At 59.0% G+C, this 27,112-nt stretch overlaps 1 protein-coding gene across 1 annotated transcript in view; it reads right to left on the bottom strand.

Annotated features, from left to right (window-relative positions):
• CDH4 (cadherin 4) overlaps positions 1 to 27,112 on the bottom strand; it is a 500,399-nt gene that overhangs the window by 51,573 nt on the left and 421,714 nt on the right. Inside the window, exon 5 of the mRNA XM_038572777.1 lies at positions 1,278 to 1,433. Within this exon, the coding sequence (XP_038428705.1) occupies positions 1,278 to 1,433 (156 nt within the window). The remainder of the gene's footprint in view (positions 1 to 1,277; positions 1,434 to 27,112) is intronic.

Raw genomic sequence — 27,112 nt, 5'->3', positions numbered from 1 at the left:
ACCCAGCCTCTGGTGGGGTGTCAGGGGTCCCTCAGGGGAGGTCACCAGTTGTCAACGACTGAGTCATCCTCTCCCACCAGCTCCCTCCCTCTGTAGTTGGTTGGTGCACACACCCTGAGGCCCAGGCTCTGTTCTTGGCCCTGGGAGGTGGTATGGCCACGCGGATACCACGCGGAGCCCTCCTGCCAGGACCTGTACATAATGGGCCCCGCGCAGATGACCAGACAGCAGCAGCCGTGTTGGGCCAGTCAGCGCGGTGGGCTGAAGCCAAGTGAGATTTGGCTGATGGCAGTCGCATCGGGGCAAGAAGCTGAGAATCTGATCCTCTCAGATGATGGTTCACTTCCAGACTACAGCTGATGCCTGGGTGTTCGGGTATCACGATGACAACTACAAACATGCACTCTGGCCCCACTGTGCGCTGGGCCCTGTTCTCCACGCTTCACGCAGGTTAATCCCCGAGTCCCCCCGCCTGGTGAGGAGGCTGTGGTCCTCACCTCTGCCTTGGGCTCGTGCTGCCTCCAGCTGGTGCAAACCTGCATCCAGCAGACGAGGAGGCAGGGTCTGGACGAGGGACTGGCCGTGAGGGTGGAAGACACCTGCCGCCTCCACCTGAGCTCCGGGATCCCTCTCCCCCTGAGCCGCCACATCAGGGAGCCCCGGCAGGGGAGCAGCCAGGAGCCTCCAGGTGCCGATCTGCAACCTGGATTTTTACTTTGTTTTTTTTTTTTTTTTTTAAAGATTGTATTTATTCATGAGAGACAGAGAGAGAGAGACAGAGACACAGGCAGAGGGAGATGTAGGCTCCATGCAGGGAGCCTGATGCGGGACTTGATCCCGGGACCCTGGGGTCATGCCCTGGGCTGAAGGCAGATGCTCAGCCACTGAGCCGTCGAGGTGCCCCTAGATTTTTACCTGAGTTTCTCTCTGCAGGCCCAGCTCTGAGATGGAGCTGCTGTAGGAGCGTTACCCCAGGGCTGGGGAGGATGGGGGTGCTGATAGGGCCCGAGTGTGCCCGGCGGCCACGGGAATCTCCCCCACAGGACTAACCAGCTCTCGGAGCACACGTGGACCAGGGCTTCTTCTAGACCAGGCGTCCTTCCAGCGTGGCCCCAGACCGTGCTGGCCCGGGACCGTGTGAGAGGTGCGAACTCTTGCGCCCGCCCTGAGTGCACCGAGTGAGAAGCCCCAGGAGGTGCCAGCCGCGTGGGTAATTCCGGTACAGGCTGGCGCCCGCGTTCCCCCCAAGGTAGGAGCCCAGGGCCCGAGGTACTCACGTGGTAGGAGGCTCGCTCCTCCCGGTCCATGGGCCGAGTGACGTACATCCGGCCGGACATGGAGTCGATGCTGAAGACCTCCATGGGGGGCTGGTCGGCGCCCACGCCCGTGATGCTGTAGCGGATGGGGATGTCGTTGTCTTTGTCGGAGCGGATCTGGAAGGAGGAGCGAAAGGAGAGGAGCGTCAGCCTGCAGCGGGGAGCAGGGGCCACGCGTCTTAAACGTACCCTCATCCAGCCCCTGATGTCCTGGCCCCGGGCCCGCCCGAGGCGCTCTGGGAGCACAGCTAATGCCTTGTCTGCTTTGGGAACCGGCAGGGCAGTCGGTGGGCAGGAGTTACGGATGCCACCAACCACACGTCCCGGGGCCCGCGAGGTCACGGGGAAAGACGAGACACGGTATTCCAAGTTCAAATCTGTGCCAGGAGCGAGGGACACGGGGCGGAGACCGACAGCACCGCAGAGGAAGGCAGGGAACGCGGTGCGAGGTGGCCCGGGCCCTGACGCAGACGCTCCTCGCGTCCACCATCGCGTGGGGAACGAGGAAGGAGGGACGCGGAGCGGCCGCTGCGGAGTCCAGAGGGAAGAAAGGTGGGGACGCAGCACGCTGACACCCCGAGTCTTCATCTGTGTCCCTGTCTTCTCGCTCCTTCGATGGAGGCACCAGAGGACAGGATCCGGTCCCTGAGGGGAGGACGTCCAGGCGGGGCTGGGGCAGAGAGGCCCGGGTTTCACCCTGAAGCCTGTCGTCGGGATGGCAGAGGTGTTTTCACAGAGAAGCTGGGCGTCGCTGAAAAGACATAACGTTTCCGTGGCTCCCGCGTCGAGTCCGTGAGCGAGGTCGGACTGTGGGAGGGCAGGGGTGGCGCACAGCCCCGCGCGCTGCAGGGCCCAGGGGGCCGGGGGCCAGAAGGGACACTGGCAGAACTAAAACTAAGGCGTACGGCGTGGCGACAGTTGGCGACGGCACTCCTTGTGGGCATCACTCTGTAAGGCAGATAGTTGCCGAGTCACCCGGCGTCCAGGTGTGCGGCGCACGCCTGCGGTTAGTGTAATTCTGCACGTGAACTCGACTTCAACGGAAAATGCAGAAAATAAAAATAGGATGCGCCCCTTCCGCCTGGAGGAAGCGAGAGCTCTAGCGATGAGGGGCGCCCGACGGGAGCGGAAGGTAACCGGCTTCTCTGGGCCGTGGGATAATGAACTGCAGAGGGCGGTTGGGAAGGCCAAGCGAACAGACTGGAACTCGGCGTTGAACACGGCTGACTCTCGGTCGCGGCTCTGGGCCGCGCTGGTCCACTTCTACGAGGATGGCTCGATGAGGACGGCCCGGGCCCGCAGCGCGTTTCCGCTGCCTTGTGGCGTCCGTGACGCCACCGTCCCTTCTCCAGCTGACCTTGCGGCGAGCGTACAAACGGTACGTGAAACACGTAGCACACGCGCTAAGTGCTCGCCGCCTGTTTACCTTGCCGGTAAGGCTTCTGCTCGACTGGGCGGCTGGCACTTAGGTTTTTGGGGAGTCAGAAGTCAGTATGCGGATTTCTGGCTGTGCCCGGGTCGGGCTCGGACGACCCTGCATCCTTCAGGGGTCAACAGCTTTTTTTTGTCAATCAAGCCCCGGAGCCATGACCACGTTTTATAAGGCAGAGGACGGCGGTGAAAGGCTCCAGTTCTACAGAGCAGGGCTGGCCGGGACGTTTTATTACGAGACCGCAGTGAAAACTGAATGAAGACCCCCTCCCCCTGCCGCCCCCCACCCCGAGCTCATGGCATGGAGGACTGGAGGTGCGGGGCGGGCACCCCGAGTGGGGGCGGCCCACGGGGCACACATCCCAGTCTGCATTAAGTGGGTCACGGGACGAGCCGGACAGCACAGTGACGGCAGCTCCCCCCCCCCACTGCTCTCTGCAACCTGCTGACCGCACGTCCCCGAAGTTCTCATCACAACAAGTGTTTTTTTGTACCCACGTAGGTGACACATGTTGAGTGGACGTCTTGGGTGATGCTTTGGAGATGCACCCCCTCCCCCACCCCCACCGCATGCCATCCCCCTCCCCCTCCCCACCTGCTCCTCCCCCAGGTGGCGAGGACCACCTCTGCTCCCATCTCCCACCTCCCGGCTCTCCCTGGCTCTGCCCTGAGCAGCACACCCCCAGCAGGGTCGCCCGCAAGGCCACTGAAAGAATGGCAGGGGCTGGGGCTGAGGGCACACGTCCCGCCAAGCTGGCCACCCCGGCCTCCTGCAGGCGATGACACGCTGGGCCCCAGGTCGGGCACCCCAGGGCCGGAGTCCACCCGGTCCTCATCAGCTGTCCCTCGCCTGCCCATCAGGTGGCATCCTTCAGGCACAATAGCCCCATCTGAGCATCTGAGGGCAGGTGTTCCTTCCGGCCACCTGGCTCCATCCCTGCGGTTCACAGGAGGGCAGCCCTTCATGGCCCGTGGCTGAGCACCGCCTCTTTTCCCCACGGGAGTTTGTGGCCGCTGGGTAGGTGGGGCAGCGGCGACCAATCTGGGTCCCCGAGAGGGAGCCCCCTCCTGCCGCCTGCGCCTGCGCTCCTGCTCGGGGTGTGGGGAACCCAGTGCAGCAGGTAAGACCCGGTGGCGGAGACGGGAGCTGCCCGATTACTGTCAAAAACTCGAGGCTAGCTGCCCTTGAAGCACCGGCTGCCTCTGGGAGCGAGGAAGGTTCTAGAGAGGGCGGTGAGCTCGGCACTCGAGGACGCACCAGGCCCCGGCAGAGGGGCTGGGCTGCGCTGGACTGAGCAGGTCCCCGGTGGGGGGCAGCAGTCGAGGCGGGGGCTGCAGCAGCCGGGGGCACAGCCCACCCTTCACGGGGAAATTTAATTATAAAACCACTGAAAAGAACCCGCCTCATATTTAAAGAGGTTTTATTTTTTTTGCAAAGAAATCTCATTACATTTTGACCACTGGGTGCCTCTGCCGAATCCCCCACGTGCCACTCTGCGGGCGCGTCCGGAGCTCGCGCCGGCTCGGGATGCTCTGAGCTCCCCCACGGGTTCCCACATTAAGAAGAAATACTGTACAAATGAATTCACCAGATCGGGGGAGAGCAGTTTCCCCGTGATTTGTGTCTGGAAAATGAGAAAAACATCACAGCAGCATATGATAGGGCCATGAATAAAGAACACAGACAGGCATCTCCATCACCCACCTCACTTTTACGACACCACAGAGAGTTATGCTCTTTTGCATTTGTTATTAAAGGACAGAACAGATGGTAAAAGGTTAGTTTAAAGTGACGTCTGCATTAAAGTAACTTACGGCGCCGGGCGCTGGTGTTCACCCGGGGGCTCGTGCCCGGAAGGCCGGCCCGTGTCCTTAGGAAAGGCCGGACGAGACAAGGCTTCTGGCAGAGGCTTCCCCAAGGACGAGGTATTTGCCTAATCGCAAATGAACTTGAAACCGAGAAAAGTCGCTGCGTGTGGTTGTGAATCGCAAACACCTTGGAGGTTTATTCCCAGAGCATCGAAGGGGAGAGAATCACGGCCAGACCCCAGCAGGGAAGGCCCCACGCCAGGAGATGAGGGCGCCCGCTGCGGGGAGGACTCGGGGCTTCCCGGCTGCGGCCCTGGCCCCTGCCCCCCGGCTGGCCCGAGGCCCCCCAACATCACCCTCACTGCGCCAGGGACGCTGCCCTGCCCTCCCTCGGCGCGTGCCTGCGGGACCCCGGGCACCGAGAGAAGCGATGCCCTCTTAAGTCCACAGAGAAAAATTGTGATAAAGATTGTTGGAGCAGGAGTAGGGAAAAGAGGCTCCAGGGGGATGACGTGGGGCAAGTTTCACATGGAATGTTTGGTCTCGTCCGCTGCCTCGTACGGTTAGGGGCACGCACACCTTGCACACCTTGCACACATGCATGCACCCACCACCTACACACGAAGACACACACCTTGGACACACGCACGCACACTTGCAAGCATGCACACACAGACATGCATGCACACATGGACACACCTGCACACACACACACTCACACACACACACACACACACACACACACACGGCTGGATCTCCTCTCCCCTCTGGCACCCGGCGTCCTGGAAGGTGCCGGTTCCATGCCCTCGGGCCGGGCTTCGCTGGGCCGTTACGTGGCCTCCCCGGCGCTCCTGCCCTAACATTTCGAAGCTGCTTCCAAGTCCTTAGGATGAAGCTCTTCCGTGAGGATGTAAATCTTCAGTGAAGTGTTCCAGCTCTTTCTCCTCAATTGGGATTAAACCTGGAGACTTTCCCAGGGAAACAGATTGCACACCCTCGTTTTCGTTACCTGTTGGGACTTCTGACTGCAGTGGTCCTCACTCCTCCCCGCCTCAGATGCTTGAGTCATGACAGCAGCTGCGCACCCGCCCCCCGGCCCCGGACCACGCGGGACGCAGGCGGATCTGCACTCGGCCTCGGCTGCAGGCAGCCAGGAGAGGCCACTGTCTTTTAAAAACTTGACTCCCACCAGAGTAGAGTCCAGGGGTAGGAGAACTGTTTCACTAGATGCATCTGTAGCCCCCATGTGGCCGCAGCGGGGCCCCAGCTCTGACTGCTGGGGCTTCTTGATTTTCAGGCGACAGAGAATCAGGGTCACCTCAGGCTTTATGTGTCTACTGTCCTGTCTGCTTCCTGTGAATGCTCCCCCTCCCTCCTCTCTCTCCCTCCTCCCCCCTCCTCCTCCCCTCCCTGCCCCCCTGCCCAGGTGAGCACTAAGGGCGGTCAGCACTCTTCCCCGGCCTGGCCTGAGGAACACAAGCAGGACAGGCTCTGTCTCCCGGGACAGCGTGCGCACCTGGCACCACGCACACAGTGATGCTCACTGAACCCTGCATGAGCACAGGACACCAGGGCATACTGCCTGGAGGCAGGGGGCAGAGGGATGGGCACACAGGTGGCCAGGGTCACCGCCAGGGGCCGTAAGGAAGACCAAGGCCGTGGCAGGTGGGCGGTGGCAGGAAGGGCTTCCTAGAGGAACCGGCTTTTCTGAGCCCAGAGGATGAGGAAGGAAGCGTGCAGAGAGGTGTGGGGAGTGAGGCCTGAGGGGGCATCAGGGAGGGGTGCGGGGGCAGTGCAAGGTTGCTGGGGGGGGGGGAGAGGAGGAGGGAGGGAGAGAGGGGGAGGGAGGGAGAGAGGGAGAGGGAGAGAGAGAGGTCCACCTGGAGGCTTCACAGCTGGATGAGAGAGGAAGGAAAAAGAGCAGAGAAATGAGAGAGGGAGGGGAGCCAGGCAGAGCAGCGAGGTCTGGTCACCCCCCACCTCCCCCAGAGTGGAGCCCAGAGAGAAGGGGGGTGCCCCTTTCCCCAGGAAGCCCTGCTGGCCCCTGTCCTGCCCTTGCAGGGGCTGGCACACGGCAGGGCATGCTCCCCCCGTGCCCCATTGGGGTGGCAGGATGGGGCTGGCAGTGGGATGGCCCGTCCTCAACCCCATCCCGACTGTGTTCCTCTTGGGCCTCTGCCCAGACGAGGGCTTCCTCCTACCCTCCTTCTGCCCCCGAAGCCTCCCCGTCAGCTCTGAAGGAACTTCCTCCCCATCCCAGAGCTTCCCGGGAGTCACCAAAGGGGGATCCCACAATGTCGGGCCCACCAGACCACCTTGTCCGTCCGTTCTCCCTACCGGGCACCGAGGACCCGAGGGGCCAAGGGGTTGGACAAAGCTCCACGAGGAACTGGGGACGGAGATGGAGTCACGGGCCTTCCTGAGGAGCCTCTGAACGCAGCTGGGGACGCCGAGGACGCGGGGCCCGCCCGGACATCTCCGGGACACCGGTGCCACGCTCCTGGCTGCCGCCTCGGGGTGCGGGGACTCTGGAAGGCCGCGGGGGAGTCTGGGCGGGGGAATCTGGGCGGAGAGCTTCCCTTGGGCTGCTCTTGCAAGCAGCTCCCGCCGCGTCTAACCAGAGCCCTCGGCCGCCGCGCTGGGGAGGACGCGGGGCCTGGCCATGATCAAACTCTTCTCATCAGATTAACAGGACCAACTTGGGGCGCGGGCAAGTAAGGGTTCCTCCCTTCCCTCGACTCTTCCTTGACTCCCCAACATCACGAGGCTCGAAGCTGTTTGCCTTTCTTGCATTTTATCGAGTATTTTCATGTGTGATAAAATCCAGCCTTCAATTATTTTCAATTAGGTTCTTGTAATGAACAGAAAAACCCAGACTGTGATAGGAAAAGGCATTTGTTGTGTGGCATCGACACTATTACACGTTACCATTCACAATTACTTTGAGTTTTACAAATCACGAAAAGAATCCTCAAAGCCATACGAATGCTAATGAAAGCCATGAATATGTTCTTACAAAATTCGCCTGGTGGGGAAGAGTGAATTAGATGCTTCTCAAAAATGCCCTCCAGGTTGCACCAAATTAATAAAGACAGGTAGCTACTTAATTCGCGTTAGAGAAGATAGTACTGCTAGCAATGGGGCGACGCGGGGTCCCCTCCTGCCTCTTCTGGTAACAGAGGCCTGGCGTCCTCTGGGGGGTCATCGTTCCCCATCGTGCGTGTGCGGTCTCAGGGGGACGGTCAACACGCCCTGCCCTCCCCCCAGCCAACAGGCAGGCCCACCGGCCAGGTGGGACAATCAGCTTCTCTTTCCTAAACGTGGATCTTTTTTTTTTTTTTTTTAAGAATTTTTAAAAACTTACTTATTTTAGAGAGAAAGAGAGAGGTGGAGAGAGCATGAGCACGAGTCAGGGGGAGGGCAGAGGCAGAGGCAGAGGGTCTCCTGCAGACTCCCCACCGAGCACAGGGCCCGACCCGACCTGGGGCTCCATCCCACAGCCCTGAGATCATGACTCGAGCCGAAACCAAGAGTCGGAGAGTCGGACGCCAACCCAGTGAGCCACCCAGGCGCCCCCTCCAACGTGGATCGGAATCAAGAATGAGTCGGGGTGGGAGATGTGATGGGGGCCCCTCCACTACTGTGCCATCTCCCTGTCAGGCCGCTGAGGGCCACCGGTTGGCCTGCCTTCCCTCCAGCCCTTGGCCGCCCGGGAGCCTCCCGGCCTGCTCTTCCTGCTTTAGAAGCTGGATGGTTCCCCGAGGCCTTAGGGTCAAGACTCCATCTGACCCCTTAGCCCCGGGCAGGTAAGTGCTAAGCAGAGGTGAGGTCCCCGGGGGGCTCGGGCCTTAGCCTACGGTACCTCCTCCTTGAGCCTGACCTCTTGATCCTGGTGTCCGCGCGGGGTTCCCTATGGCGGAGACCGAGACAAGGATGCTTATGTAGCGATGACTGGGAAAAGGAGAAGGGGCAAGAGCAAAGAGAGACCTGGTGTCAGCGGGGTCTGGCTCACCTCATCCCACAGGGGGGCGGGGGGGCGTGGTCGTGGCGTGTGACCTGCAGCGGAGGGAGCCCAGCCTCGGGACAAGGGGGCTGCTTTTAGTGGGCCGGTCCAGGGCGGGGGGTGGGTGTCTCCCCTGTGGCCTGGTCTGACCTCCGTGGGGGCGTCTGTGCACCGTTGGCGAGACCCAGCGCAGGAGGCGAGGGCGGGGGCCCGCGGGGGTCTGAGCATCACCAGCGCTGCTGGCCACACCTGCTCAGCTGTCTACACCGCCCTCGCCGTCACCAGCTTTTTCTTTTCTTGTGGTTGACGGCCTTCTGTGCGCCGCTCGGCCATCCGCGCAGGAGAGAGGGTCACTCGGGGACTCCCAGCAGCTGGCCGGAGGGGAGGGGCGTTGGGGCAAGCGCAGGTGCCTGGAGGGCCTCCTGGAAGAGGAAGCGGCTCCAAGCAGAGCAGGTGGGGGCAGATCCGGGGCTTTGGGGGCTGCTCCCACCTCACTACGAGCACCGTCGTGTGCACGGAGCCAGAGCCGGGAGGCCGCCCCTTCCCATGACTCCCGCAAGGAATACCCTGGTCTGTCTGGAGCCCACGGCCACGGAGGAGCCAAGCTCTTCTCGGGGCCACCGCCTCAGTCCCATCAAGTCGGGGGTCAGCGGGACGGATGACAGGACACGAGAACCTGCGGGCTGAGCGCTTCCCCACACTTGTCATCACACCTCGCTGGTGGTCAGTCTGGTGTTCCAGGCGAGGAGCCCGGGTCCGGGTTAGCGCGTGTTCCCTGCCTGCGGCTGGGGGGCCCTGCCCACACACTCACGGGAGTGACCCTGCTGGCACCAACATGTCCTCCCTATTCTGCGTACCCTGTTCCTCCGGCCCGGCTCCCCGGGACACCGGAGAGGCCCCCCAGCTCCCCACCTCGGTCAAGTCAAGTCGCGAGTCCTCTGTTTTCTTGTCCTCACCTGGAAACGGGACTCTGATGACGATTAAGTACTGTGCTTCCTCAGTACTGAGGGCTGAGTGCTATGATTATTCAGCTTCTTACATGGTGCTTAGTCAGTACCAAGTAGAGTACTGTGCTTGTCCAGTACTAAGTACCATGTTTGGTCAGTACTGAGTGGGTACTACGATTCCTCAGTACTGTGCTGAGCCACTAACGAGGGCTAAGTATTGTGCTTTGTCGCAGCTCAAGCGATGCTCCCAGCACGTACTGGGACTCCCAGGCCCTCTCTGTTCCTGGTCCCTCCCACTTCCATGGTCACACAGTACTGAGCTCTTGCTTTGCTCCAGGGACCCAGAGAGGGGCCACGCTGGGCAGTGGCGGGGGTTACCAGGTGGGCCGGGGCCCCGGGGAGGGCAGCGCACTGCTGGCGGGTGCCCCCGTGTGACGAGCACGGGGACTCAGAGCCCCTGTGCCACGCTGGCAGCCCCGCGGTGCTCGGCCGTCACAGCCCACGCGCGGGCGGCAGGCCTGGCTGCAGGCACAGCGCCTTACTCTGCTCTGGGACGGGGCAGGCATTTCCAGAAAGGGGGAGCCTCCTACACCCAGGGATTTGAGCAGAGGTGCTGGAAGCAGCTTCCCTGGGACTCTCCCCCTGAGTTTTTACTGCCCCCGAGAACTGCCAGCCTTTAAAAGACACGGCTGTGACTCGGGAGTGGGCCTGAAACTGAGGCCGTGTCTCCTACCGTCACTAGGAGAAATCCATCACCAAGATTCAGCCTTTTCATTGAAACCCCACTTTCTCTTTATCCTCAATTGCAGGAGGGCTGCACAGTCCTCGGGGGGCGGTGCTGGGCAGCACGGTGAGGAAAGCAGCGGCCGTGGCCACGTCTGTGGGGTGACTCAAGGGCGCTGCACCCGGAGGCCTGGCAGGGGCCGGGGAGGGAGGGTCCCCGTGATGGGGACAGCAGCGGCTCCAGAAAGCTGAGGACTCCACCTTCTTCCAAGCGCTCCTCCCCTTCCTACCCCTCAAAGCCTTCTGGTCCCCAGCGGCACCACCACCACCGCCCCAGGCAGCCCTCCCTGACTGCCCCGCCCGGAGGAGAGTCGCTGGACTCAGGTGCCTCCTTTAGGATCCTCTCTGAACGCTCATTACCACCTGGAGCGTGCGCCCGCCCGCCCGCCCCGCGGGTGCCTAATGTGTGTCCCCAGCCTGGGAGAGCTCCCGAGGCCGTAAGTGCTCCGAAGGGCACAGGAGTGGGTGGTGAAGAGAGCCGCGGAGGCCCCCTTCCCCCTCCACTGGCCCCCAGAGCCCCAGTCCCTGCGACAGAGAAGCAGGTGCCGTCCCCCGGCGCCGCTGCCGTCCACACCTGCTGCTGCTTCTCTTGTCTCTGCGGCACTCGGGTGACCGCCCTGGGCGCTTCAGCGCGCCCCACCTCACTGACCCCTGCGGCAGCCCCAGGAGAGACGGTGCCAGCCCCGCCCTAGATGAAGACACTGAGGGTCCCTGGTGACACGCCTGTTGGCAGACACGGGTTCCCTGGACCTGCGCTCGGCAGGAGCGTCGGCGAGGAGCCTGAGGGCCCCCGGGGCGGGATGGCCAGAGTGAGTGACGCAAACCCTCCTGTGCCCGGAGGAACATGTAGCCAAGACTTCCCCGCGGCCCCGTCCTTCCTGCTCGAAGGGCCCCCAGGAGCCCTGACATCTCCATCCAAGAGCAAAGGTGCCCAGCGTCCAAGCATGTTCTCGGGGAGCAGGTGGTCAACATGCTGGTCGCTTAGGAGTGGGGGTCCCTGTGCCTGAGTCCCTGATTCATATTCATATTCCGAGAGGGCTCATGCCTTAGGCACCCTTATACCCCCTCCCTGTAGCGGGTGCCCTAAGCCCGCCGATCCCGCCAACACACGGGAGTGGCTCAGGGTGCCGGCAGCTCCTGCTCTGCATGAGCTTAAGGACTCAAGGTTCCCGCAAGCATCTCACGGGGCCTTTGGTTTTTGCTGAACACACTGAACTGCCCCAGGGCCCCTGCACCCGCCATGCAGCCCGGGGACCGTGTCTCCCCCACCCCAGCTGAGGCCTGCAGAGAAAGTGGGCTCTGCCCCTGGTCCCACAGGACTGGATGCAGGGGGAGGGTCGTGCGGGGCCACTGGGACGCAGGGCCGTCAACCCCCAAACCCGAGCGCCTGGCCACCCTCGCAGCAGGAGCAAGGCGCCCCTCTCCCCCAGCAGTGTGTCCTGCCAATGGCTGTCGGCACCGGGGGTGCTTCCTTGGGGCTCCTGGAGCCCAGGCCCACCCCAGTGGCTCGTTCACGGGACATGCTTGGCGGGGAAGCCCTCGCCCGCTGGCCACCTCAGCGGGAGGCCCACAGGCTACCTGGAAGCCAGCCTGGCATCTCCTCAAAAGTGAAAGGGTCACCACGCGACCCCGCAGTTCCACTGGGCGTACGGCCCAGAGACCCGAAGACAGTGCTCGCAGCAGCACTGTGCCCAGGGCCGAAGGCGGTCACAGCCCCGTTGTCCAGACCCGGACGAAAGGATGAACAAGATGCGGCCCCTCCACACGACGGAATATTCTTTGCCTGTCAGAGGAATGAAGCTTTGATTCGTGCTGTAACGTGGACGGATCTCCCAACCGTGGTGCTGGACACAGGAGCCCACATATCCTGTCCTGCCACTTGTACAAAATGACCCGAATGGGCAAATCCGTAGAGAAGAAAGAGTGTTTGTGGATGCCAGGGGCTGGGGGAGGGGAGTGGAGGCTGGGTGCTTACAGGATGATGGAACGTTCTGGAACCAGGTGGACGTGATGGTGCATGGCATTGTGCACGTACTAAATGCCACAAAGGGTAGATTTTACGCTGTGTGTTTTACCCCAATAGAAGAGGGGGGTTTGGCCACAGAAGCCAGTGAAAGTTCCAGCACAGCATCCTGATCCATGTACAAGTCTCCAAACCGCTGGACACAGGAGGCCCGTGAGCAGGACGGGGGAGGCGGCCTGAGGTCCTGGCACAGGCCGACCGGCTGCTGCGAACCTGGGCATCCCCATTGTTTGCTTACTAAGGACCAGGGGGCAGCCTGGCCCCGTGTCACCTGCCACGCCACAGGCCGTGGGGACCTGATGGGATGGTGACAAGGACCCAGATTCTGGTTCAATGTCTCTTGATTCAAGGCAACAAGGGGCTGCGTGACCGAGACCACGAATGCCCCCAGGGAGCTTGTACGACCTCCCTTTTAGACCAGAACTTACCAACCTTGGCACTGGATCGTTCTCCGTGATGGGGTACCGTCCTGGGCATTTAGGGTGCTGAGCAGCATCCCTGGCTTCTGCCCACTAGGTGCTGGTGGCACCCCCACCCCGAGGAGTGACAACTAAATGTGGCTCTGGACAAGGCCGCGTGTCCCTGGGGCAGATATTATGCCTTGTTGAGAACTCCCGGTTTAGCTCATTTTGTACAAGCTCACCTGGCTCTACCTGGAGGGGAGGAAGGAAGGGCCCAGAAGCACCTCCTTTCTTGTCTTACTCGGGGCCCCCGAGGAGCTGGAGGGGAGGAAGGGGGCTATCCCAAAGCTGCTTCTGGAAGCCCATGGGCTCAACGGCCAGGGGTTGCTGAACTGTCTTTCTTGGTCCCCCCAAAGACAGAGGAAGCAGCAGGTACAGCCCACACGTGCAGACCAGCTCCTGCTCCTTAGAAAACCACAAGTGAGCAGGTTCCTCACCTTGGCCCCAGCCAATTAAAGGGGGCCCCCACCATTCTAACAGCTCCCCCTCCCTTCCTGCCCCAACTCACCGCCGGCATGCGGGGATGCCAGCAGCCCATCTTCCTGCAAACAGAACGCATCCTTTTATGCTTCTCCCTACTTACCCGTCCATGGTCTTTATTCCAGGGGAGGCAATTTTGCAGTTCAGGGAGGATTTAATTTGCTCAGATCAAGAAAACACACGCGTCTGGCTGATGCCAGGCTCCAAGCCTCCCTGGGGAGTGGGGGCTGGCCTTGGCACTCGAAGATTCGTTCTGGGCGGAGCTGGTGGGGCCCACTGCTCAGCACCCCACCCGGAGGACCCTCCTGTGCAGAACCTCCTGTGGGCTGCTTCCTCAAGGGCTGCAGGGGGCTCTGGGCAGTGAAGTCTCTACTGCGGACCTCAGCCCAAGCCAGGCCTAGATAGGGACAGGCACAGGTGTAAGAACAGGTACAGGGTAAGTATAGGTATAGGTACAGGTGGTTATAGGTACAGTGTAAGTACAGGTGGAATTATGGGTAGAGCTGTAGGTACAGGTGCAGACAGAGGTACAGGTGTAGGTACAGGTGCAGACAGAGGTACAGGTGTAGGTATAGGTGCAGACACAGGTATAGGTACAACTGTAGGTATAGGTGTAGATACAAGTGTAGATACTGGTGCAGATAGAAGTATAGGTGTAGATACAGGTTGAGATAGAGGTATAGGTGTAGGTACAGGTGTAGACATAGGTATAGGTATAGATACAGGTGCAGACAGAGTTACAGGTGTAGGTATAGGTTCAGACACAGGTACAGGTGTAGGTACAGGTGTAGGTATAGGTGCAGATACAAGTGTAGATACAGGTGCAGACAGAAGTACAGGTGTAGATACAGGTTGAGATAGAGGTATAGGTGTAGGTATAGGTGCAGGCACAGGTATAGGTGTAGGTACAGGTGTAGGTATAGGCACAGGTACAAGTGTAGATACAGGTGCAGACAGAAGTACAGGTGTAGATACAGGTTGAGATAGAGGTATAGGTGTAGGTATAGGTATAGACACAGGTACAGGTGTAGGTACAGGTACAGACAGAGGCACAGGTGTAGGTACAGGTGGTTATAGGTCCAGGTGTAGGTGTAGATTCAGGTCAGGTAGGTAGAGGCATAGATACCAGTACAAAGGTAGGTACAGAGCCTTTGTAGTTATTTTAAACAGACGAGGCCACACTCTTTGTGTCATTCTGCAGCTTATTGAGGCTCTTTCTGCATAAATTCCTAGGGCCTTATTCTTTCAAGAAGCACACAGCATTTCATTGCTTGATTACACTATAATTTATGTAGCCAGGCAGAGAGAACTTTTAAGTACGCTCTTCTTTCATGTCTTTTAAAAAAAGTTCCACCAGATGAGAAGGAGGGATTCCTGGAGTACTTGACGGGTTGTTTGCTACAAGGAGAGGTCCTGGTGGGGAAGGGGCCACTGCAGCTTGGAGTCGGGGTCAGAGGGGTGACATCAGAAGTGCCTGCAAGGACTGGCACTGTGGAGCCCTCTTGGGTGTTTCCCCTTTAATCCGAGTTTATTCTAAGCTCAGAAACAACATACGGTGAGTGATTAACAGAGGATCATTAGCAATGATGGCCTTGACCTGAATTGGGAGAAGGAGACTGACTTCTAGAAATAACGGTCCTATTTCTGGATGGTTTCACATGGTTTGCTAGGTCATGGACATGAGAGAGGAAGAACCCGGGCCTCTGCCAGGAATCAGCCAGGCTGCATTTCCGGGCGGCCCCAAGGCGCCCCAGCCTCTGCAGTCAGGCAGAGAGGGGCTGTCTCCCGCTGGCTGCCTCAGGCCAGCTCTGGTTCTGGGGCTGGCCCTTGGCCCTGGCCCATGGGAACTTGCTCCCTGCTCCAGGGCTCTTGGGCCTTGTTGGCTGTGAGAGTCCGTGCTGGCTGGGAGGAGGTAGGCAGACCTGAGACTCTCAGCGAAGGCCTTCTTGCCCTGGACCCGACGCCAGGTCTGCTTCCCGGACTTGCTGCCCAGCCTACAGCGAGGAGCTCTGTTCCCCAGCCTCTGTGGATGCCCTACCAGGCCTTCTCCCCCAGGCTTTTACCACGCTCCCCTTCCTTCACTCCTCCCAGACATCTCAGAGCTGCACACTAGGTGGGAGCGTGTTAGCGTGCTACAGCCCTGAGAAGTCCCACAGGAGGGGCACCTGCTTCACTTCGGTCAACCCAGCATCTGCCAAAGCAATCTGACCTGTCAACATCCCGCTGGCCCCACCAAAACAGCCATTATCATACCATGGTTGCTTCATGGGGCAGTCTTTGGGATAAGCACTTGTGAAATAAGCTTTCATAAAAAATGGTCTATTAAAAATCAGCACAGTGGAATCCTAAATCAAATGTATATGTGTTTTTCCTTATTCATGTTTTCAGGTTATCTGATTCTTTCAAATAGCTGAGAATTGCTTGTAGTGCTGCTTTTCATAAGCTATTTTAAAAAATCAAATCTTTGTGCTGGCAGCTGTGCATAACAATGGGAAGGTAGACCAATTCCTTTTCCTCCAGACAGAAGAAGAGCCATAGAAATGGTGCTTTACTTACCCTGTTTATTACTTATGATGGTGGTGGTGGTGGTGATGGTGATGATGATGGTGATGGTGGTGATGATGGTGATGGTGGTGATGGTAGTGATGATGGTGATGGTGCTGTTGCTGATGGTGGTGATGGTGATGGTGGTGATGGTGATGGTGACGATGGTGGTGATGGTGATGGTGATACTGATAATCATGATAATAGTAGAAATATGTTAGAGAACCAAGTGAGCAGCTGACAATATAAAGGAGATGCCACAGAGCAAGTTGCATAAGAGTCAACTCTAAGCTCAAATCAATTGGATTTAAATGCTATTTTCTACCTTCTGATCTTGGGCAGGTTACTTAACTTCTCAGCCTCCGTTTCCCCATTGGTAAAACAGAGATACATATAGTACCGACCTCCAAAGTTTGGGTGAATTTCAAATAGGTCTTGTATGTGAAGCGCTTAAATGGCGCCTTGTCCACAGTAAGTGCTCAATAAAATTCTTTTTATTATTATTATTATTTATTTTATTTTATTTTTATTTTTTTGCTCAATAAAATTCTTATGCGTGAGCCTGGTGTTGAGGTGAGACTCAGAGCATGGATCTATAACTTCTTTTTTTTTAAATTTCTTTTTATTGGAGTTCAATTTGCCAACATATAGCATAACACCCAGTGCTCATCCCATCAAGTGCGGATCTATAACTTCTAATGTTAGTGTCATTTTATAGAGTTTTGGGGCAAGTCATGGGGTAAAGGAATAGATGAGGGAGGAAAGGAAAAAGGATTCACCGACTATAGGATCTGCAAGTCAAGTGAGAAAAACCAGCTGTTATGCCATAAATTCAAACACTGTGACTGTGGCTGTTGGATATGAAAATGGCCACAGTGTTCTAGCAGAAGGTAGGGCTTGGAGAGACCCAACCTTTAAACATCCTGCATGAAGAAGCGTTGTGGTTAAGCTGCCTACGCTCAGAAGTTAAGCTGCCTAACTCCACTTGTGATCTAAGGAGGGTTCGGCCTTTTCTTATAATGTACATGGCCCCAGTGTCATCCCACAACGTAATGGTTCCTTTATAAGCATAAGTGGGAAGAAGACCGTAGATCAAAGAGCCTTCAAATAAAAGGAAAAAGGACTCTTTTCCCCTTCTAAATATCCCTACAATTGAGTTAAATCTGACCTGGATCTCTTGTTTGGCACTGGCTTACTATTTCTTATCAAGACCTCTTTTCTCCCAAGTTTTCATGCTGGTTAATTCCAACTAAAATAATGAGGTCACTATTAGAAAGATGAACACGTGCCCACACGGGTTCTCATAACAGGCAGAGAGCTCCGCGTAGGGAAGAAAATGATAGGACTTTTGCCTCCTTAGGTGAGACCTATAATGATCGTCTCCAGGGGTCTCTCTGTTTTGGTTCTGTCCTGCCTCTCTACCATCATCAACTCACTTAGTGCCTGCTGTGGGGACACGGAGAGGGAGACCATCTTTTCTGTATTCTTATCCATCTCTGTAAGATTCAATGGCCACTACTCATTTCAAGTCATATCCGTTACCCATGAATCCAGCTACCCCCCAGCAGCCCGTATTTAGCAAGGCAGCAGTGGAGACGCCTTTGCAGAGCTATGCTTGATGGGGCCACCCCGAGGTGCAAAGGAAAGCTGGCATGGAGTAGAGCCCTAATCTCGGAGCTCTGGAGGACAATGGGATTCTCTCCCTGGGGGAGCTATTGCTCCAGATATCTGGAGGAAAATTATAATGAAAAAAGAAAAGAAGCTGATGTGTTTAACTATGGCAAATGGAATAATGGTCCTTAGAGACTTGCTTTCCTCCAGCAATTTCTTCCCTGCCCTACAGACATCATCTCTTGCAAACTTCTCAATAAAACACAGTTTCTACACCTATGAAAGCTGGCCCACAACATGGCTTTACTGCGGAGTATTTATTGACTGAGCATGTTTCGGTGTAGAATTTACTCAGTGGAGAAAAGCATGCCTTATTTTTTGAAGAGTTTACATGAACTGGCGACATAAATGTGTTATGGGCATTTACTCTTTGCTGCCAAATATTTCAGCAGACGTCAAGGGATTTAGCAATTCAACTGAGTACAGAATCCACAAACTCATGTTGAGGACATTGTATCAACGATGATAAGCATGAGTTCGGGAAGCAAATAGTTTTGGGTTCAAACCCTCACCCTGCCACTTGCTGGTGCCCCCGTGGATAAGTCTGACCTTCGTAACTTAGCCTCCTCATCTATACAGGGATGGTGAGACCTACTGCATAAAAATTGTCAAGAGGATCAAAACAAAGATGCTTATAACTTAGAAGACTCAGAAAGTGCTCAAGATATGGCAGTTGCAACTTCTTCCTCTTCTGTGACCGTCATCACTGTCACCACCATCATCGACTTCACCACCATCCTCACCATCCTCACCATCGCTATTATCACGGCCACCATCATCGCCACCATCACCATCACCATCACTACTACCATCATCATCATCACCACCAGCACCACTCTCACTACCACCACCATCGTCACCATCACCACTACCAGCATCATAGTACGAGGAGCTCACTTGCCTGAAAGGAGGGACAGTAACAGACACAATAAATGCGTCACCTAACCACGCCGAATAAAACAAATGAAACTCAGAAATAGACGAATCCAAGAGGTCGTGTGGGGCAGCTCAGAGCATCTGAATATTTTCAGAGCTTCAGATTTTGCAGTTCTCAAAGATTCCAGACAGCGTCTGCTATCACAAGTGGTGGGTGTGTAGCCCTCCTGCGATGAATTAGAATTTTCTTTACTTAGTACCTGGAGGCCAGCATGTTTGCCTCTAGGAGGGTGCCGGGTGGTCCAGCGGAGGGATTCCCCAGGGGCTCAGTGCTGAGCTCAGCCCCGGTCTGGGTGCCCGGCAGCTCTTGCTCATGTCAACAGGACCTCATACAAGTGGCAAGGGGCTCAGAATGTGCCTGGGACCCCGCAGGAGGCCCTATGGGCCAGGGTCCAAGGGCACGATGCTCACCCGCTAACATGTGTCCAAGGCAAGTCTGCTCACCTTGGGGGCCCTTCATTTCCTTGCGTGTAAAGTGAGGGTTTGGACCAAACAATTTCTGAAACGCCTCTCCTGCCTCTGAAGTCTGCCTTTATGATGACACAAAATGCAAATTTGGGGAAAACAGAAATTGATGCGTCTCAGTGGCAAGTGCATGTTTCCGACGCAGAAAGTTTTAAGACCTGCTTTATTTCTCCCGCTATCCAAGTGACAGTGTAATCGGGAGTGACCTTCACTGGCTTTAACTCAGACGGCCGGCCGTAATTCCACCCATGTCACGGAGAAAGGGCTCCACTCCCCCTCTGGGGGGGCAGTGAGGAAACAAGGACAGAGAACGGCCGTGTGACCGTGCTGGACTCCTGACACCCAACGGCAAGTTGGGCAGACACTGGCCTGTGAGTCAAGGCGTGTCTGAGGGGGATGGCGGCGGCCCGTCTGTCCCCCACCTCGAGGAGGGCAGCGCTGCGAAGGCCTGAACTCGGCCTCAGGGCACAGCTGCCTTTGTCCCCGGGGTCTGCGCCAGGAGCCAGGTGGGCACAGAGACTCTGTGGTACGTGGCGGGTACCGTGCCGGGAGCGTGAGATGCGGGGACAGGGGACGAGGGAGACACAGCCGTGGGCTCGGGAAGGTCGGCGCCGAGCAAGACGATGCTGACGCACGGCACTTGGTTCCAGCGAAGCCCGCGCTCCGGTGGGAAGCACCCGTTTCCCTGCTGCGGAGGCAGAGGCCCGGCGGCCCCGGGCCACGGGCAGTTCCGCGGCTCGTCTGCCCCACTGGCGGGTTTTTGGCTGCTCTTTGAAAACCTGGGACATCTGTTCACACTGGGCACGTGGCGGCCTTCGGGGAGCCTGAGACCGTCTCCTCTTTCAGGGGGGCGCTTGCTGCCTTGTCCGCTGTGGTCCCCACGACACCCAGTTGTCTCACACCTGGACCGGCTCCAGGCACCTGACCCTGCGGCAGGAAGCCCGCGGCCGCCCCGGCTCCCCCAGGACCCCCACTCCGTGTCTCGGTGCCCCCGGTGGAACCCCAGATGGGTGGCTGTTTGTGTGAGGGAGGCTGGCCTTGTGGGAGCTCGCCGGCCGGGACCGGGACCCCCGGGGGCAGCTTCGAGCCATCACAGGTCGCGTGCGAACAGAACCACCGATGCTCTAGCTCTGCTGTGGCTCAAGTTTGGAGGATCCACGGGAGGTTGTCCCCTCCAGGGCCGTCAGCTGTGATGGTTCGAGCCTCAGACAGGGAGGCGGAGAGCGTGTGTGCAGAGCACCGGGGACGGCCGGGCTGCGGGGCCTTGGTGGGTGCACTCGACTCCTGCCCTGCGCGCACACCCTGGACGGCGTCTCTGCTACGGGGGGCCTGTGTACCCCACCCGGTCCCTAAGGTCAGCCTTTTGCTTCCACAGACGGCCCAACTGTCAGAGCGTCGTCCTCCACTCCCTCCCTGCCAACGGCCCGTCAGATGGTGCAGATGGTGTCTGGTGACCCCGTCTCCCTTCCACTTCCACCACTGACCTTTTATGGCTTTGTTTTCATTCCCCCTCCATCCTGTGCAAGCCCTTCCAAACCCCCTCAGCTTACTGGAATTCTCTGACGTGCACCACGTTTGTGCAGACCTCAGCAGGATGTGCCAGGTGTGAGCTGTCGGGACTCTCACCTCCTTCATTCTGGACCTCATGCCTTTGTTAACGCAGTCTCTGGTGATGTCCAGTTTCCCTGGCACACGGCAGAGCCGTGTCAAAACCCCGAGTGTGTTTTACTTGGGTGCTGCCACCCTGTGAGACAGTCGGCATGATGCAGGCTTCTGGGACGCGGCAGGGATGAGGGGCCCAGGGCAGGCCACTGGACCCGCTTGCCAGAAGCCTGGGATTGTGACCCCCACGTTTAATGGTCAATTTTCTTTGTCAGCTCGTCTGAGCCCCGAGGCGCCCAGGTGTTTGGTCCAACATCCTTCTGGGTGTTTCTGGGAGAAAAAGGGCACTTGAATCAGGGGACTCTGGGCAAAGCCGATGGTCCTCCCTAAAGTGGGAAGCCTCCTCACAGCAGCCGAGCCCCACGTACAACAGAGAGATGGGCCCCTCCAAACCAGTGTGGGGGGTCTGCACATCAGCCTTCCCGAGTCCCCAGCCCGCAGCTCCTCCCAAGCCTCCCGGTCCTGTTTCTCCGGAGAAGCCCAAGGAAAGCACCTGTTCTCTTCCCACTGGCGACGGGCAACACCCTCCGTGGGGACCTCGGCCGGGGGCGGGGGGGGAGGGGACATACCCTCTAGTGCTTCTGCGGCGACCCTTCGGCCACCGGCTCCTTCCGTTGGCCGTGAAGGAGGCGCCACCCAACGCCGCGGCGAGGGACGGCGGGACCAGCCCCGGGTCTCACGGGCCCCGTGGGTTACAGGTGCGTCGGCCGGCATCCCCCTCTTATCAGTCCTCATTTTAGCGCCCTAATAAAAGTGCTGAAATCTAAACACGGCAATAACTCTGCTCTATAAAAACGACTGCCTCCTCGGGTTATTGCTGTCATCGGAGACTCCACAACACTCACAACACCAGACGGGATAGTTATTGTATTAAAATGAATAAATGACAAAGGGTTTTATCACACGAGTGATTTTTCTAGGCATCAAGATGCTTTTTATGCGGTACTCAAGTAATGAACACATAATTCACCAACGTATTAGAGCGCCGACCTCGGAGTCTAAAGGCACAGTCACGGTAAATAAGTGAATTATTAATGAGATGATATCTAAAAATATAATCACAGAGCCCCACCTTCCTCCCTAAAGAAGGAAAAATATCTAGTGACTACGGAAGCCCAAGGAGCTGGGAAGGGACCCACCGGGGAGCTTCCCTGCCTGGCGTGATGGATGCCGCGGTGAGCCGAGCTCCCTCCTGCTCCCGTCGCCCACCAAGGAGGCTAGAGTCACGCCTCCCTTGCAGCTCGGGGCGGTCTGCGAACAATCCCCGAGGGGCGAGGCGGAAGCCAAGGTCTGCGGCCGGGAAGGGATCCCGGCGTATTTTCGCTTTCCTGATGACAAGCAGGGAAAGAGTCATCGCTGTCACTACTCGAGGCGGACGAGATGGCAGGGGCACTTGGCAGCCTTCTTGCAACCAGGAGGACACAGAGCCAACAGCTAAGGGGGGTGGAGTCAGCAATAGAGGGTTTGGGTCCTCGAGCATTGCCCAGCCCGTGACCCATCACCCACTTTCTCTCCTTCTCAGAACATGAAATAAAGACCCCAGTGCGGGATCCCTGGTGGCGCAGCGGTTTAGCCCCTGCCTTTGGCCCAGGGCGCGATCCTGGAAACCCGGGATCGAATCCCACGTCGGGCTCCCGGTGCATGGAGCCTGCTTCTCCCTCTGCCTGTGTCTCTGCCTCTCTCTCTCTCTCTCTGTGTGACTATCATAAAAAAAAAAAGAAAAAAAAAAGACCCCAGTGCTCAGGCCGCTACAGGCTGGTGCTCTGTTCCTTGCACGGGGAGTGGCCTCAGGGATGCAGAGGTGCAGGGTCTTCTTGCCACGAGGCAGGGGGCTCCCTGAGGGAGACCAGCCACAGGGCCCGCGTCCACGGTGGACACAGTGTGCCGAGCCCCCTGTGGGTCCCCTTGGAATGGGAGAAGGGGAATGGCTGAACAGGAGGAGGGAAGGGAACACCTGCTTCTGTCCTGGGTGCAGGTCTGGGGGCGACGCCTTGGGGCAGGGGGTCCTGGGCGCTGGGACCTGGGGGCGCTGCGGGGAGCCCTGTCACCTGGGGGGCGCAGCTGTGCCAGCCTGCAGCTCTGGCTACCACGTAGGGCTTCCGCCGGGCCTCTCCCCAGGCCCCCGGGGAGCGACGCACTCAGGGTGGTGGAGGCTGGAGGGAGGGGGGGCTGCACAGGGCGGTGCCCACAGACCCCGGCTCTCCCTCGTGGCAGCCGGGCGTGCGCAGCCCCGACAGCTAATTCTGCTGCGAGAAACGTCAGAGCAGGCTACGGGCACGTGGAGGGGGAGGCTCTAGGCCACAGGAAAGCAAGGGGGGCTCTAAGCGAGTTCACGCGCTCTACCCGAGACAAAGGTGGGTGACGGCGACGAGACTGAGGGCAACAACCGTGTTTCTTTTCTTACCTTGTTTTTCTGTATTTAAAAAAGCCCACGGAATGTGTGTGTTTAGCAAAAGCACCGCCTCGCCGGAACCTTGCCAGCGGGTCGCCGTCCCTCACCGAGGGGCATCGGGGGCCTCGAGCGCTCCAGGCGCTTCTCCCCGTCCGTGGGCAGGTCAGGCACCCGGAGGCGCTCGGAGGCTCCAGTGTGATCGCTGACCCGGGCCCCTCGAGTCGGGTTCGGGCTCCTTCGCGGGGCTGGACTGAGCGCGGCTCGCAGTGGGTTCAGGCGCGGGGCTTCCCTTCCCACTGAGCTGCCGCCGGGACGGACCCCAGCCCGGCCTTTGCCGACCGCTCGCCCTGGACCAGGAGCCGGAGCGCAGCCACCTTTACGCCTCGACTCCCGCTGTCCCTGTTGGGCCCCCGGGGTGACTGTGGCCAGGGCCACCCGCCCCACGCTTGGTGGTGAGCAGGGCAGCCGCGCTCCAGGCAGCGTCCCCACCGTGGGAGGCGTGAGTGAGCATTAACGCACATAAGTGGCTGCGGACACGCGGCTGCCAAGGCCCCCGGGGCCACGTCGGTCTGGCCGGATTCTGACGGGAACACTCGTGGGTGGGACGGGAGCCCAGACCTGCCCGGGCCACGTCGTCAGCCTGGCCCGAGGACACTGGGCTTGGGACCAAGGCACCGTGGCCGCGGTGGTGAATGCCCAGCAGCACCTGGTGCTACCATCCAGGGGGCGGCCCGGGAGACGGTGGCAGGAGGAGGGAGGCCAGAGACCGTCCCCAGAGAGAAACAGTCCCGTGGGAGGAAGGAGACGCAACCCCAGATCCCGGGAGTCTGTGCCCGCAGAGTTCGGCCCAAGGCCTCTGAAAGCAACCAGCTCGAGGTCACAGGGTGAAGCGGGTCACGAGGACCCTCCACCCCTGCCCCTGCTGTCTGCCCCTGCTCGTCGAGTCTGCCCCCGCTCGTTGAGTCCCCCAGAGCCCGGCGGGCCTTGCGCTCACCTGTAAATAACTGAGCCCCCCTCCCCAAATGAACATGCATTTCATCCCTACGACTAGACTAGATCCTTCAGAGGCGTCTTTCCTCCACACAGCGCACAGAGCTGGGAAGGAGGGTTGGTAACTATACGGGCTCCGCAAGTGGTCCCAGCTCGGCCCGGCCCTAGAGCCTTCCTATAAATTATCCCAATCAGCGGCACAGGGGAAAGAACCCACGAGGATATCAGAAGCGATGCTTTCTCCTGACGGACGTACACACGCGGCCGATCCCGGCCAAACGGTGTGTGTGGGCGTCATCGTAAGGTGAGGGCGGGTCCCAGCTCAGCCGCCTTCATAAGCACCTATGATCGTCCTGATGATGTATGTGGAGGAGACGCCATAAGTCACAGGGTTAAGGGGGCTGCAGAACACAAACGCATCTGGAAGTTTCCTCCGGAGAAATGAACGATGTGCTGTAAGTGAATCTGAAAACAATCCGCGGATGCAAATATCGATAGGCTCCTGTTCCGTCCCTGGGTCCCCTCTTCTGGCCAGGGACAGTGTCAAGGCCAACCCTGTTGCCCAGCGGACGCCTCTGACGCTCCCTCATGCCTGCTTATCTTGCTCCGCGGCCCCCCTCCCCACCCCGGGCCGGCCTCCCTGGAGTGGGGGGACCAGGCCGTCAGGGGCCAAAGTCCCCGGACCGTGGGGGTGGGGCTGAGAATGGAGGAGGGGACCCAGAGGCCAGCTGGAGAGGGCCCTTTCTGAGAAGGATGTCCAAGGGCACAGCCATGGGGTTCCTGCAACGATGCCAACCTCAGAAAGATCCAGCAGACCCCCTCCAGCAGCTCTCTGCTGCTTGTGGGCAGCCCCACGGGCCAGGGTCACAAAGAGTGACCAGTAGAAGTTTCCGAGAGCCCACTGCTAATTGGCTGTCATTGATTAGGATGGCACAGAAGGCTTCTGCTTGGGTTTTCGGGGGATGCAGACGTGCAGGGAGGCTGCCCGGAGAGCCAGGGGTGGGGCCGCGCACCTGCAGGTTCCTGGTCCCCACACAGGACCCGAAGGCGACTTCCCAGAGCTGGTCACTGGGCCCTGGGCCCTGAGGGTGGTCCTCACAGACTAACGCCTGGAGATGGGGCCGGCTGGGGAAGACAGGACCCTGGCCCTCGGGGAGGCCTGAGGCTGGAGCCTGGGCTCAGGCAGGCCTTCCCGCCATCCGTGTGTGTATATGTCGGGGGGAGGGGGCCTCTGATGGTTTAAGGCTGTGGCTGAAACCTGTGGGTCCCTGAAGGTCACGAGTCCCGACAGGGAGCTCACAGGAGCTCTTCCGCAGCTCAAGAGCCCTCGCTGGCTCTCTGCGCCTCCGGGGGGATCGTCCAGACATCCACGGGCGTCCCTCACCCACTCTCCGATCTGACTTGCAGGTCAAGCCCTAGCTCTAGGTGGCCCGGCCTGTTCTCTGCGGCTGAGAACGGACTGTCCAGCCGGGCAGCCTCTGCCTGTGGCCGTGCGCTGGGGCCTGATGACCTCGGGGGCTCATCTGTGACCTTGAGAGCTCACCGGCCAGCGCAGGAGACGGAGAGAGAGACGGGGTTAGCAGGTGGCCATACCTGCTGGCTACAGGCAGGCCGGGGACAGGCAGACAGCCCCAGAGGTCCCGTGGGCACAGGCAGGGGCCTGGGAGACTCCCTGGACGCTGCCCAGCCCTGCTGGCCGCTCAAGCAAGGCCGTCTGGTGAGCACAGTGGACGGGGCATCCCGGGCAGAGGGAGAAGCCGCCGACCACGATGCGGGTGCAGCTGCGGGCCTGGGCGCGGGAGAGCAGGTCATGTCAGCCGACGCGTTAGGCCTGATTCTGGGCGGGGTGGGCTGGGACTGTCCTGCCCCTTACGCAGCCTCCGCGGAGGACAGGCCGTCTCCAGGGGACTCATTAAAGGCCCTGGTATCTGCTTCACCCACACGTTCCTCGAATTCCCGACACAGCGACCTTCCTGCTGACGTGTCGGGGATGCTCCCCTGCTCTGGGGCCCCAATCTTGCTCCCCCAGGAGCTCATACAAATGAGGAATTTGGGGCTCAGACTCAAGAATCAGGCTGCCTGGTCCCCCGCCATCTGCTTTATGACCTTTTTGGGCCAACCTCCTCTCTCCCCGCAAGATTAGGAGGAGGACGGTCCTAACCGCTGGGGCTCCTCGTGCGGAGCGCAGGACACGACTTAGGAAACACACTCAGTGCAGGGCGAGAGCAAGGACCGTCCACTTCTCTGGTTTTTGTTTTCAAACTGCCTCTGGAGCCGTCCTCCTCCAAGAAGCCCCCTCTGCTTGACAAAGCTCTCCGCTTCCTAACAACTAGGGCCCCTGCACAGTCTCTCCTCCTCGCCCCCACGGAACCACCAGCTCCCAGGGCACAGGTAAGCCTCTCCATTTTAAGGGTCTCCTGGGCGCCCAGCAGGGGAGGGGGCCCCTGGGGGAATTCTGCAAAAGCCCGCGGGGGGGCTGGTCGGACAAAGGTCAGACCAAGTGCAGAAGCATCGGTGTGAGTCACCCAGGCAGCCGTCCTCGCGTTGGAACTGGAACAGACGCTCTTCTGGTGCAGGCCAGCCTTTCGCCCGAGCCCAGCCTGCCGTGTGGCCTTCGCTGGCACCTCTTGGGGACAAGCCGCGGCTCCAAGGCTCCGGTCAGTGTGGGAATGAGTGTGGGCGGCAGACGCGGGGCCAGGAAGGAGCATGTGACCCCTGAGAGCCCGGACTCCGCGTGGGAACAGGGGGGCAGGGGAGCGGGGGCATCCCGGGGGATCGCAGTGCACCTGCTGCTCCGCCAGGTGACCCCGTGTGGTCTGTTAGGGCAACTTCTGTCCTGTTGGCAAAGTGGAGGCAGCCCCGGTCATGCCTGCGATCCTTCCAGACTCCCCCACCCCATCCTGATCCCTACCCGCTGGGGACAGATTTCTGGCTTTCACCAGTGGCTCCCCGACTGCAGAAAGCCAAGAGGTGGTGTTCGGGCTCAAGCAGCCATTTGAATCTAGAATCCCTACTTTTCACGGCCGGTTTATGTCTCCGGTTGGCAAAACCATGGCCTCTGTTATTACAAAAATTAACATCTCGTAAGATAAGAGGAAATAAATTTGGTGTTTAAAGAAGTGGAAAATGGAATTTTCCATAAGAATCTGGGCTGAACTCTGCCATCGGAATTGTTACCTCTGTATTTAGAATATCAGGG

The sequence above is a fragment of the Canis lupus genome, chromosome 24 (genome assembly GCF_011100685.1).
Source record: "Canis lupus familiaris isolate Mischka breed German Shepherd chromosome 24, alternate assembly UU_Cfam_GSD_1.0, whole genome shotgun sequence".
NCBI classification, from domain to species: Eukaryota; Metazoa; Chordata; class Mammalia; order Carnivora; family Canidae; genus Canis; species Canis lupus.
Note: the sequence above shows the minus strand (reverse complement) of the source record. Positions and strands in the feature narration are given on the sequence as shown.